The 14,222-nt window shown below is 32.2% G+C and overlaps 1 protein-coding gene across 7 annotated transcripts in view; it reads left to right on the top strand.

The window, feature by feature from the left end:
* LOC109606636 (disco-interacting protein 2) overlaps window positions 1-14,222 on the top strand; it is a 111,018-nt gene that overhangs the window by 12,414 nt on the left and 84,382 nt on the right. For all 7 annotated transcript variants that reach the window (XM_049962376.1, XM_049962373.1, XM_049962371.1 and 4 more), the window contains exon 2: window positions 1,648-3,552. In XM_049962376.1, the coding sequence (XP_049818333.1) occupies window positions 1,806-3,552 (1,747 nt within the window). In that variant the 5' untranslated portion in view covers window positions 1,648-1,805. The remainder of the gene's footprint in view (window positions 1-1,647; window positions 3,553-14,222) is intronic.

Here is a 14,222-nt window from a genome sequence, read left to right as displayed (position 1 = left end):
TACGTTCAATAATTGACACCGGATTTATATAAAAAAATGTTAATTATTGGCATGCAAAAAGAGTCCTTGAATTGCTAAAATAAATTATCCGTTATAAGACTGCTTATTTATCTAGTTTTCACTTATAAATATTAAACTCATGATGAAAACGAAAGCTTAGCAATGTTTGTTATGGGAATCCCTTACATGAAATAAGAAAAATATGATAAACTATTTGCCAGAATAAAATTTACATCAAGTTTTGTTCTAGTCTTTATTTTCGCTGTTGAGACGTGAATAAGATACATTATATATATATTTTTAACTATTTTAAAGCATATAAGTATTTTTAAATTTGATATACATTTATACAAGATAATAAACTATATTATACACGGTAGATTCAATTAACATACTCATTAGAAGTTTATGGAAAACGGGAGGAGGTATTAATTTGAAATTTTTATAGGAATTGTAACTTGACTTAAACTACTTTTCTAATTTATCTTGAGCATTTCATTTCCGGTTGTGCCGGAAGTGATCAACTTGGTTATTTTCAATAGAACTCACTGTACATTTCTAGATTTTTAAATTAAATATTAAATGTAATTGCAAATAAAATGGCTTTACCATGTCCTATATCTCAACCTAATAATTTTTGAGTTATTATTCTCCAAAAATACCTTTTTATACATTTTTTCGGTCTCTTCTAATGAATGAGTTAAATTAAACAAAAAACTCCGAAACTCAAAAAATGTGTTTATTTAGTTTTCACATAATAATAAACTAACATCATGGAAAAAGAAATGTAAGTTATTGGTACAATATTGATTTTAGGAATTCTGTAGATGAGAATAAGTCATTCACCTTTTTAACAAACCTTCACATATAAAAAAGTATTAAATACTCATTATGTACATATACAAAAGTTCTCCACAGATAGTTGTGATAAATAATAATCTTATTCCACGAAGAAAAAATTAAAAATTCACCGCGAAACTTGAGACATTCGTTTATCATCAACGACATACTATTAATTTATTCTGTCAGTGTTCATCTGAAGAAGGATCAGGAATGACAAATAAAACAAAACAATAAATAACATTTATTACATGAAATTGTATCTTGAAATGAAAAAAAGTTTGTGACATTGTGACCGCAACCCAAATTATCGATTTGTTACACGCCTGGAAACTAACAATTTCATACATAAAAGATGTTGGTTTTATCTTTGTTCTCGTTGAATTCTTAACGGCCATCCATTCCACCTGTTGTTTTTCGAACGAATAACATTGTTTTTTTTTCTTGAGCGGCTACGTTTTCCAGTACATTACAATTGGATGTTGGCAACAAAAGTTTCGCCACTTAACGATCCGATTAGCATGTTCGAAGCAATGATAAAATAATGAACAATAATCTGCCACGCTTTGCAGCGTTATTCAACAATTTTTCCCTCATCTCCGGCATTAGCAATGTACAACGTGCAAACGCAAACATAAATTGAATGGCACGCCGTCCGTAACAATCGCAACAGTGCACAAAACGGTTTCCTATCCAATCGGTACGATGTGGCAAGACGGCACGATATGACTGGCGCAAATTCACGATCCGCCTGGGGCGATCACAGCGAATTTAATAACCCCGGCTCAATGAATAAATTGTCCGTAGGTTCGTCGGAACGGGGCGACTGCCAGCAACGATGTCGCGGCGATAGTGCCATCGGCCGAACGGGCCGTCATCCGACGATCGCGCGCTCTCGATGACAGCCTTCGTGGCATGGCAACGACGGGGCACCGCGCCCACGCTCCCACCGGAGGCCCGCTAGAATGAAACCTATCACCTTCGAGAACCTGCGGCGTCTCGTCGGCGCCGGCAGGAAGAAGAAGGACAAGGAGTCCTCCTTCAAGCGGAGCGACTCCTTCAAACGGATCTCGATCCGGAAGAGCTACCTCGACAGGGGCAAGAAGAAGCACCTGCCCAAACTCGAGGTGGCCACGCAAACCGTAACGGAGGAACTGACCGTTATCGTTGAGGACACCAAGAGAGATTTCTCTAGTCAGGTGGATAAAATTGATCTCAGCAGTTCTGTGAGTGAAACTAACAATGAGCAGTGCGGCGCGAAGGCGAAACCGAGCCCCAAAAGCGGTCCGGGACAAAGTGTAATAGCCTACGGGCAGTGGCTCAAGGGTATACGAAAGGATGACGCGCCAACCCCCAGTGGGATTAAAGGCTCGGAGCGGACAATTATTTACGTGCCTGCCTCCGATGAAATACAACCTCCGGCTCCAGTCATCCGACAACTCTCCTCTTCCCCAGTGTTTAGGAAAAAAACCAAAAACCCGAGTCCAAGTCTGCAACGCAAGGAAAGCAATGATTCGGCGGTGGAAATGTTTCCTTGGGGCGACTCGGTGGATGTCAAGAAGTCACCGTTGATCAGACGTAGGTCAAGACAGTCACCATCTCTGATGCCTGATTCGGGTACGGAAGAGATGTGTTCCTTATCGATTAGCTTGGGTCGCATTTGGATGGATGCTCCACAAGTCATGGCGCCTAGAAGTTTGGAAATGCCTAGACCTTCTAGCTCCGCCGCCCCTGTACACCATTCGTTGGATAGCGCTTTGAAAGATCTAAGAGATGATCCGATTGTCTTGAACAGACTGCAAAAGAGGCCTACGCCTCCGGTTGCTAGGACTTTGTCATCAACTAGCAACAACACTACGTCAACCGGTTTGTTTTCGAGCAAGGATTCAGGATTTTCTTTCTCGATATCAGCTCCAAAACTCAGCGACTTCCACTCAAATTTCGAGCCGTCCACTTCCAAAGGTTTCTTCAGGAAAAAGCGGCCTAAGCCAAAACTTTCCGTTAGCAGAGACGGTTACTTTAAGCGCACAAGTGGTGCCTTAGTAGAAACAAAACGTAGTTCAGTGCGAAGACGAAGCAGCAGGAAGAAAAAGGGTAAAGGCGCCAAAACTAAGAAAGGCAGGAACAATAACAGCACCGTCAGAAGCGATTTATACCAGGTGGTGGTGAGTCGCCCTGCCAGGTCTATGCGGTCCTTAAAACTAGATCCCATGATATTCGTGCCGCCTGAGAAACGAAAGACGGCCATCACCAAGAAACAGTCGTTCAAAACGGGCATGAGGGAGATCCGCAACTTCAACCCCTTCGACAGTTCCATGTATTCGGCCAGCGTGAACGAAAGCGCCGACGAGGGACTGTACGAGAGCCTCCCCGGCGACTTCGACTACTTTTCGGACGAGCAGCCGCTCAGCGGCCGCATGTCGCGGATCAGTCTCAGGGACGACGACTACGACCTGCCGTCGAACGCGTTCCCGTGCCCCTCCGAAGGTTCGATCAGCACGGCGAGCAGCGACGGCGACGGCGACAACGACGACGACGGCAGCTCGAAGTGCGTGTCGCCATACGTGCCGCAGGGCGTGTCGCCCGTTCCCCGGAGGCGGCCGGTGCGCCGGAAGAAGTCCGGACTTTCGCATAAGCGCAGCATAACTTACGTCGTCAAGCCGACCGTTATGAGGGCGCCGTCCACCCTCAGGAGGCCTACGAAAAAGTTAGGTAAGACCGGCCCGAATTATTGTTTCTATTATACCGGTCGTGTGTTTTTCGTTTCGTAAATTGCTTTAAATCCCCATCTGATCTCTTTTTTGTTTTGTTCCATTGTCTCGAGATTTTTTTATTGTAATTATATGATTTTAGGGGACAGGCAAAATGAATTTTTTTGTTCCTATTTTATGGACGTCCCCCAGAAGAGTACTTGCACCCAAGTTGGCTACAAAAAATCAATTGTAGCTGGTTAGAATGCAAGGAAACATTTCTTTCACGTAAAAAATATATTCGGGGCAATTTATTTTCAATTCTTTTTTAAATTATTTTTTACTAGAGTTTTTGTTAAACGTCTTACAAGTATTGAAAGTAATAAAACCATATTTTAATTCACGAAAATTATTTTATTAATACGCAACAAGAAGTAATGCAGGGGAAAAAAGTATATTTTTGCCAATCGTGTTTTGTTTATATTCCTTCCAACATCCCCCTAATTTTTTATACTGACGTAAACTTTAAACATTCTTCTAACATTTACTGATAAAAAACCTCCCTCATCTTTCCCCGTTGTATGTTTTAAATAAAAATAAAATTTTATGATTGTATAATTTTTAAATTTATAAATAACTTCATGTTTTTGGTTGATACAATTCTTAACTAATTGAATAGTATACCGAGAATTTCAGAATAAATGATAAGAAAAGCTTTTGGGCAAAAAATCTAGAAGTTCTTTAAAAGACTTACGATAAGAAGATGTGGAAATGTATTAGGACAATTAACCAATATAAAACCTTACACAAATTCATGAGTAAAAGGCAAAGCTTGTTTGTTCTAATTAGATTATGTAATCTAATGCCTATTTTATCCGTAATTACTTTTTCAGTAAAACAATTAGTGTATCAAGAACTTGTGGTGTCTTGCCTTTTATTAACACGACTACTTAGATGTAACTAATTCTAAACAATAATTTTTAATTCAAAAATAGGTTTTTTATATTAAAAATAAATAGTTGTACTTCTCATATATATTTTTCAGTTCATTATTATTTTATTTATTTAATGTAGATAAATATAAATATATAGAGTGATTCATCTAATTAATTTGTTATAAGTTAATGTAGAATGGAAAAAGGTATTGATTTGGAATTTTTAGGGAAATCATTATTTGATTCGAACTACTTTTATACTTTATTTTTAACAGAATTTCATTTTTGGTTTCGTCGGAAGTGAAAACTTTGTCGTTAACAATGTAACACCCTATATATTTTTAAATTTTTAAATTCTACATGTAATTGCAAAAAAATAACTGTACTATGACCTATATCTATTCCCAATAGTTTTTGAGTTGTTTCTTTTTTTCGAAATTATGATTCAATAAAAATATCTGTACTATATATCAATAGTTTATGTTCGAACTTCGAATTTTACCAAAAATATAATTGTATTATCAGACACAAAGTGATTGATGTTTTAAACTGCACAAAATTAAACTTAAATAACGAACACCCTGTATAAAATTTGGGAGTAATAGTAGTGGTTTATTCTAGGATGGTCCTAGGTTAATGTGTAAACCAAAAATTAACTTTCTAGCTTCAAAATTGGTGACTTTACAGGCATTGTAGTTAGACCACCAATCTGTCAAAATTTTTGAAAAAAAATTAATAACTTAAAATCTATTGGATTTAGTTAGGACATGATATAACCATTTTATTTACAAATGTATAGAATATTAATATCACTTTTGGCTGAACCGGAATTGAAATGGTTCAAAATAAGTTAGAAAATTAAGTTGTAATTGCTTTAATATTTCAAATCAATGTCTTTTCTTGTCCTCTATAAACTTCTAATGAATACATTACGTGCATCACTCTGTATTGTATTGTATTGTTATTTATCTATATCTACCTAATCTGAGTCTGTTTTAATTTTAACATATATGTAGAAACTTTTAACTACAGACAGTTACTCTAAAAGTTAAGAATTTCAAGATAATATTGTATGTACTTGATTGTTTATTAGATAATAAACATGTAAACATGTAAGGAACAATTTTGGCTCCCTTTTGGGGGCAAACAACACTCTTCCGTGCGTCCTACGAACACACGAACACGATTCGAAATTGCAAGAGGCTATCGCCGGATTAAAGATATGTGTAGCATCTAACAACCCGTTATTTCATCGTTTCATGTTCATAATTAATACATTTCGTGAACGTAGCAAATTAATCCCCCGCTAACAATAACGATAGCATCGAATAATGCACCTGGCTATCTGTACGAAGTTAATGTGTACATTTCCGTACAGAACCGCGGACTGGTACAGCATGCACACGAACATACCGTACACACGGGGATCATGCAAAAATGCCATAACGCGCCCGACCTTCTTGTTAATTCGCGAAGATCGGATGCCCGTAGAGCCATTCCCACGCCCCATCGTTCTGATTGAATCGGGACCAGTGAAAGTTTAACGTAACACACGCTCTTTTATCGTACGCAACTATTATTCATCGCGGCGATCGGCCGGCTATTAATTTCGACGATTACGATCGCGTTTATTGGTCACGCACTCGTATTTTTTCCTTCTAATGTCTAATTTATTGATTGGAAAATTATGCAACAGCTAATTGTTGTGGTTAAGTGGAAGTCGAAATTTCGTCGGTTGTTTGTCCAGCTTCCGTGGTGGCTTATAAATTTATAGCCGATTTGGGATGGCGAAGTCGGTAATAAAGTGTTGGAAGATGAAAGTATGCTCGTAACTTTTTTGTTTATAACCCTAACATAATGAATAATAGCCAAAAAGATAGGCAACGATAACTCTTTGCATGTCATAAATATTATTTTCTGTGTTACTGATGGAAGTCTATAAAAGTCAATGGGAAAAATTGATTGGAGCATTTTTTAACTACTCAAAATGAATATATGCCAAAATTCATCAAAAAATGTAGCACATCAAAATATCTGGCGGAATTTCAAAGATACACTGTTCCAAGAAATTATTAATATTTTCAGAAAACGGGAAAAATAAACGAATACTCTCTTTGTATATTTATTTAAAAATGTTGTGTTTCTAAAAAGAATTAAAAATTAACGAAATTAGACTTCATAAAAAATAAAAATTTGGACATGGTCTAGGTTCAAACATCATTGTGATCCAAATTCTCCCAAATTTTGAGTAAAAGATGTTCTACAACCTCCAAATTATTCAGACATTAAACCTCTCCCAAGAATGATCTAGACATTAGGTTAAGGTCTGGACTGTGAGCTGGGTATTAGGCAAATTTTTTTTTCATTGTTTAACACGTATTTTCTTTAAGTAAAAGGTTCTTTTTGTATAGAAATTATTATACGAGGTCAAAACAAAATTTGCCTTTAAAATATTGGAAAAAATCAAGCATTCCAAAAATATACAAGGTTTTACTAAAATAGGTGGTCAAAATTTGAAAGAAATATCGTTTTAATTATTAATATTTTGTAAACACGGGAAAATAATCGTATACATTCTATATATATTTAATTAAAAATAGGTTTTTATTTATAATTGATATAAAAAAATCTTAAAAATATTGGTTTTCTTAAAGCCAGGCCATAGCATTAATTCCAACACCAGTAAGATAATTTTGGACCTATAAAAAGGACATATGGCACGACATGTTCTTCTAGAATGTCCACAATGCTCAGCATTAAGGTTCTAATTATTTATTACCTCCAAGTCAGTAAGAGCTGTTACAGAAATGCCTCCCCACACCATAATTGAGTCCCCACCAAATAAGGTGGTATTTACGAAGTTACATTGTGCATATCGTTCATTTGGCAATCAAAACACATGAAAACGTCTATCGCTTGTGTTCAGGTAAAATCTAAATTCATCTGTAAACAAAACTCACTCCTAATCCGCTTCTATCCAATTCACATGCTATCTAACAACATTTAGCTAGGCTCTGCGATGATTCATGGTTAAGGTCGGGCCTGGAGCAGAAACAACACAGAGTTACAAATTAACTTCCTTAAGATGTCAAATAGTTTCAATATTTATTCGAACCCCTTATACTTTTTCTAACTGAGACTGTAATCTTCTTGTATTCACAAACCGTTGTCTCAAACTTAAAGTCTCAAAATACCATCTTGAGCAGGAGTTGTAGCACGATTTCATAAAATCATCTTGAACAGGAGTTGTAGCACGATTTCTATCCTCACTTGGTCTCCTAGTATGGTAACCAGTCTCCATGTAGCGTTGTAACTCATAGGAAATGGATGTATGGGATACACCAAACCTTTCAGCTATCCTGCGGTAACTCCAACCTTCTTCCACTAAAACACCCACTTGAGCATGCTCACTACGAGTTAAATTTCTAGATTGCCGTTGCATTAAGGATGAATCAAATAAAGGCATTCAAATTCACAAAATGTGTTTAAGAATTTTACAAAAAATGGAATGTTGTTTATTTTTATGTCTATTAAATATATAAAATCAATAATCAAATATTCAAGTATTATTACGAGTCAAAATAAAAGGTATTGAAAATATCTTTAAATTTAATCTAGGAAATTCTAATTATTCACTTTGAAAGACGTCCAGTGTACGTGTCATATGATACAGGTCACATTTTTAAAAGAAACATTGTCTTTTGAGCCATTATTCATTAAAATCGAGATCTTAAATGGACCATACAATGAATTATATCATACATTATATTTTATTAGACACTGGAAAGAATGGAACAGGAATATACATTATTTTTTCTATACTTATTTTATTTATTTTTATGTTGTCTATCATTATTCATCATATTTTCATTATTACAGGGATTTCTATCTTAAGTGAACCATCTTGTATACATCCGTTCTCTTTGTTCATTTTATTAACGACATCCCCATCGGAAATCGGCCCGACTCTAATGTTTAAACTAGCTATAATATTACAAATTATATTCGTATTAACATGTGTTCCGTAGCATTTATTTAATCGTTATTATCTCGGCGTCCAGTTATTTATTAGCAATTTATCGAAATAATTACATCAAATACGAATTAATATTGATTATCGCACTTTAATGGCTCCAATAAATCAGCGAAAGAATGCGCCGTACATGCTGGTCGCTTCCATCGTCCGATATTTCCTAAAAGACGTTGGTTATCCGCTTTTTGAAAAATCCATCTTGCACCTGGCGTCCGCGCAGATTCGCTCCGTTACCGGTTAACGTGTACACTGGTATACTGTTAACGTACCACGTAGATATGTAATTTTTCGCTCAAATGAAAATTACACAGTTACCGACGCCACAGTTAATTAGCCAGTTTTCGTGCACTTTGTCAATGTTCGAGTGAAAAAAAATAAATTGATATTGTATTCAACAATTAAGCCGCGAGGTACTTTTGTTTATTCATGTTTTTTTTCTAAAGGTTGCCAGTCAGTTTTGTTCTGTTGTCGGATTTTTTTCATGACCTGAGGCGTGATTATTAAATGGTAATTAATAATCGACCGCGTCATGTGGGTAGTTGTGGCTGAAGTTTTAGCCACCAAAACTAATTATAGTTGTACTTTAAACAACATGCAAGGTGTTTCAAATTGATTGATTTTGACTATTAGAACTATTTCTATGTCAGCCCGATATAAAAAAAAATTGACTAAAGTATCCACAGCACATTTTTTTTAAATCGTGTCTGAAATGAATATATAAGGATGTGTAATGATTTTTTTATTCATTTATTTGTTTTTGAGACGATTTTTTTTTTAATTTCGAGACAAAATTTGCCTTTTAAATCTAAAATAAAACTTCCCATAAATATTTTTGAGGTACCATATTTCATACAACAATTAAATATATCAAAATTTATTAGAAATATGAATATTTTGTAGGTAAAGATTATATAAAATGTCTAAAATCGTGTATTTTGGAGATGACTGTTTCCGAGATTTAAAAGATAAATTGAAATGTGTTTTCTATTTTAAAAAATACACATTTTATCTGAAAATTTTAAGTAGGTATATTTTTTGAGATAGTTGGCAGCTTTAACATTGTTTCCATATTTAAATACATATTATATCAAATACCTTGATAAGAAATATTCTAGGTAAAGATAATAAATATATACATTTTATATTTAACTTTGGCGGCAATATTAAATATTTCAAAATATTACCTATAAAAAATAGGTAAAGATATTCTATGAATCTCAAATTATGTATTTTTTTAAATAATGACTTTCACCATTTTAAAGGCAACTTGAATTACGGTTGATATTTTAAGAAAATATATTTTTTAGTAAACCACAATATTAAATATCTCAAATTGTGAATTTTTGAAAATAATAACTTTTTCACCATTTTAAAGGAAAATTGTAATATGGTTTTTATTTGAAATTCTGTCAAATTGTGTATTTTGGGAAATAATGAGTTTTTCACCATTTTAAAAGGATATTGAATATCTATTTGAAATAAAAATAATACACTGTTTGTCTCGAAATTTTAAGTTGATATATTTTTTGGTAAAAAATTGATTATATCGACATAGTTTTCGACAATATTAAGTATTTCAAAATTGATAAGAAATATTATATTATAGGTAACGATAATCTAATAAATCTCAAATTGTGAATTTTTGTAAATAATGACTTATTCACTATATTAAAAACGGATTGAATTACGGTTTCTATTTAAAATAAAAGAAATACGCTGTTATCTCGAAATTTTAAGAAAATATGTATTTTTAGTAATAAGTTGGTAACTTTGATATAGTTTCCATATGTCAAAATCAAATATCTCAAAATTTCAATAAGAAATATTTTATATTAAAAGTAAAGATAATTTAATAAATCTCATATTGTGTAATTTTGTTTATCTCGAAATTTTAAGGAGATATATTTTTGGTAAAAGTTTCCATATTTTCCATTATTAAATATCTCAAATTAAGTATTTTTGGAAATCATGACATTTTTTCACATTTTAAAGGCAAATTGAATTATGGTTCCTATTTCAAATAAAAAAATACACATTATCTCGAAACTTTAAGAAGATATATTTTTTGAGATACTGTAATTGTTAGCTTTAACATATGTTTCATAGACGACTATATCAAATATTTCAAATTGTGTATTTTTAGAAATCCTAACTTTTCAATATTTTAAAGGCAAATTGAATTATGGTCTATATGAAACAAAAAAATACACATTTACACAAATATACCAACGATAGTTGGTAGCTTTGACATAATTTACAAAAAATTAAATATAAACGTTAGTACAATTTTTAGAAATCTAATAGATATTTGTATATTCTTAACCGACGTCATAAAAATATTGAGCTCTGGTCACTTAGACACTCGAATAGTTTTGCCCCACCTGGTTAGGAAATACTTATAGCAACCAATTTCGGATTTTAATTACCGAACCGTTAAAATGAATCCATAATCGAACCGTTGTAAAACAAAATAACTGTGCAAATCGTAGATAATTCTGTGTTAAACAGATCGTTTCGAAGGCGCCCGTGAAATATTCTAATTGGTGCGAAATTTCACACACACCGGAGGATTTGGTTGGCGACGCGTAAAACAGTCGCTTTTCTAATTCCGAGCCATGCAAATTCCACCGCGCAGATAAACGATCCGAATCAGCGTAAATCGCTGCGCATCCGAACTATATATATACTATGCGGATTGTACGGTCGCTAATGCCCATTACGATTTCCCGTTCTAGTTTGTAACTGTAAAAAGTGAAATCGCGCCCGCGTTGTTACTTAATCTCCAACTTAAACAATGCCGCGTCGCAATTAGCCTAATCTGATGCGCTGAATTGACCGTTCATTTTTTTTTTTTGCGTACGATTAGGTAGTTGGGGACGGAATGCCCAAATCGGGACGTTTAAAAGTGTTTCCCGTACTAGAATAACGATTGCATAAATGATTATTTAATTAATTTTATTATTGCAGGTGAGTTGGAAAGTGGCTGCTTTGTGGAGTAAGTTAAATGTGGTTTAAATTCGATAATTCTTTTTTGTTCATACATGTTTTTGTAAATAAATTGCATAAACAGTTATATTCTGATTATACTATTACAATGTGTTATTTGAAATATCTATTTTACCGACACTAATGTCAAATTGTGTTACCACCAATGATCATAATTATTGTATTATTATTTTTTTTTCAAATATTGTTTATAATTATTTCTGCTAATCAAAAGTCATACTTTAGATTTAGTTTTATCCTTTGTTCTGGTCATAAAAGTTTCTATTTCTAATTTTTAAGTAAAACATAAATACTTGACACTTTGACATTAACATTGATGAGTAAATTTTTAACTTACTAATTTACCATCAAATATCTTAAATACATATTTTTTAAATATTTTATGCAATGCCATTATTATTTATATTAGTATTAGTTTCTACTAAATTCAAGTCATATGATTGCAGGCATTGGTTTCTTCTCTACAAAAATGTTTTAATTTGGAGTTATAAAATAAAATATAACCATAAACATTGAATAAAAATTATTACTAAATATTTTGACATTAGCATCGGTATAGTAGGTCTCTAACTTAACCATAACAATTCATTATGAAATAATTCTTTCTGGTAAATCAATTTGATAATATTTCTATGAAATAATACAAGAATTAATCGCTATTATCTTAATTATTACATTTCTTAATGTTTTATGTAATGTTATTATTATTTATAATAGTTTTTACTAAATTCATGCCATATGATTGAAGGCATTGGTTTATTCTCCATATAAATATCTTAATTTGGAATTGGAAAATAAAATTTGATCTTAAACATTGAATAAAATAAATAATACATATTTTGACATTAGCATAGATATATCTCTAATTCTCATGAATCTTAATTATTACATTTCTTAATATTTTATGTAATGCAATTATTATTTATAATAATTTCTACTAAATTAAAGTCACATCATTGGTGGCATTGATTTAATCTCTATAAAAAGTCTGAATTTAGGTTTAGAAAATAAAATTTAATCTTAACATTTAATAGAAATAAATTCTAAATATAATGATATTAGTGTCGGTAAAGTATGTTTGTAACTTCCTTACATCAAATAATTACGAAATAAATTATTTCTTGTATTTGAGAATATTTCTATGAAATAATAAAAGAATTAATCGTAATTGTCTTAATTATTATATTTTTTAATATCATTATTATTTATATAATAGTTTCAAGTCACATGATTGAAGGCATTACTTTATTCTCTATAAAAATGTCTTAATTTGGAGTTGGAAAATAAAATTTAATCTTAATTATTGAATGAAAATAAATATTAAATATTTTGACATTAGCATCGGTATAGTAGGACTCTAACAGCCATATCAATTCATTATGAAATAATTCTTTCTGATATAGCAATTTGATAACATTTCTATGAAATAATACAAGATAATCGCTATTATCGTAATTATTACATTTCTTAATGTTTCGTGTAATGTCATTATTATTTATAACAGTTTTTACTAAATTCATGTTATATGATTGAAAGAATAGGTTTATTCTCTATATAAAAGTTTTAATTTGGAATTGGAAAATAAAATTTAATCTTAAACATTGAATGAAAATAAATAATACATATTTTGACTTTAGCATCGATATATCTCTAACTCCCATGAATCTTAATTATTACATTTCTTAATATTTTATGTAATGTAATTATTATTTATAATAATTTCTACTAAATTAAAATCACTGATTTTGCCACATTTGTGGCACTGATTTAATCTCTATAAAAAGTCTGAATTTAGATTTAGAAAATAAAATTTAATCTTAATCATTGAATGAAAATAAATATTAATAATAAATAAGTATTTTGATATAAGTATCAGTATAGTGGGTCTCAAATTTAGGTAAATTAAATCATCATCATCAATTATTGGATGAATAGTCATTTGAGAATATTTCTATGAAATAATACAAGAATTAATTGTAAGAATTGATTATTTGTATTAGTTTTATGAATGGTAACATTGGTTTATTATTTATAAAATTGTCTTAAACTGGAGTTGAAAATAAAATTTAAGCTTAAACATTGAATAAAAATAGACACTAAATAAACTGACATTAGCATCGGTATGTTAGAAAAAGAAATTATTACTTGTATAGTAGTTGGTAATTAAAATATTTTATCTTTTGTTTTTACACTTATTTGTTGAAAAATGCATATTTTACAGCATTCACAACCTTGTTCTTAAAAAGAACGGAACGTTGCGAATGCACGGCAGCGATCAAAACTTAATCGTGGTTGCAGTCTTTGATTCATTTACCTGGCAAACCATAAATACAGTTGGACTTAACTGTTCCTGCGATTGCATTTAAATTTAACCATTTGAATAATTTACCGTCCCATTATAGTAAACAAACCCGATTTTGTAATCCGTAAATTGACTATCGGTTTTCCTGTCGAAAAACAAACCACAACCGAATTGAGCAAGAACTAAATCGCTGTTAGAGAATAAAAAAAGGAACCAGATTTTTTTCGCCTTGTCGTTTTCACGTCGCCGATAAATCGCCGATATTTCCTTAATTTCGTCGTCGCCACCCGCAAAGATCGTGACATTTATTGCCGGGGTATTACGGGGCTCATGTATATGAGCACGGCGAAACGTGAGCTCGTGACGTCCGGACGCAGACATCGCTGCACGTATGGGTTCTTCGTTATTTTCCCATT

The sequence above is a fragment of the Aethina tumida genome, chromosome 2, assembly GCF_024364675.1.
Source record: "Aethina tumida isolate Nest 87 chromosome 2, icAetTumi1.1, whole genome shotgun sequence".
Taxonomy (NCBI): Eukaryota; Metazoa; Arthropoda; class Insecta; order Coleoptera; family Nitidulidae; genus Aethina; species Aethina tumida.
This window is presented reverse-complemented; position numbering and strand designations above follow the sequence as displayed.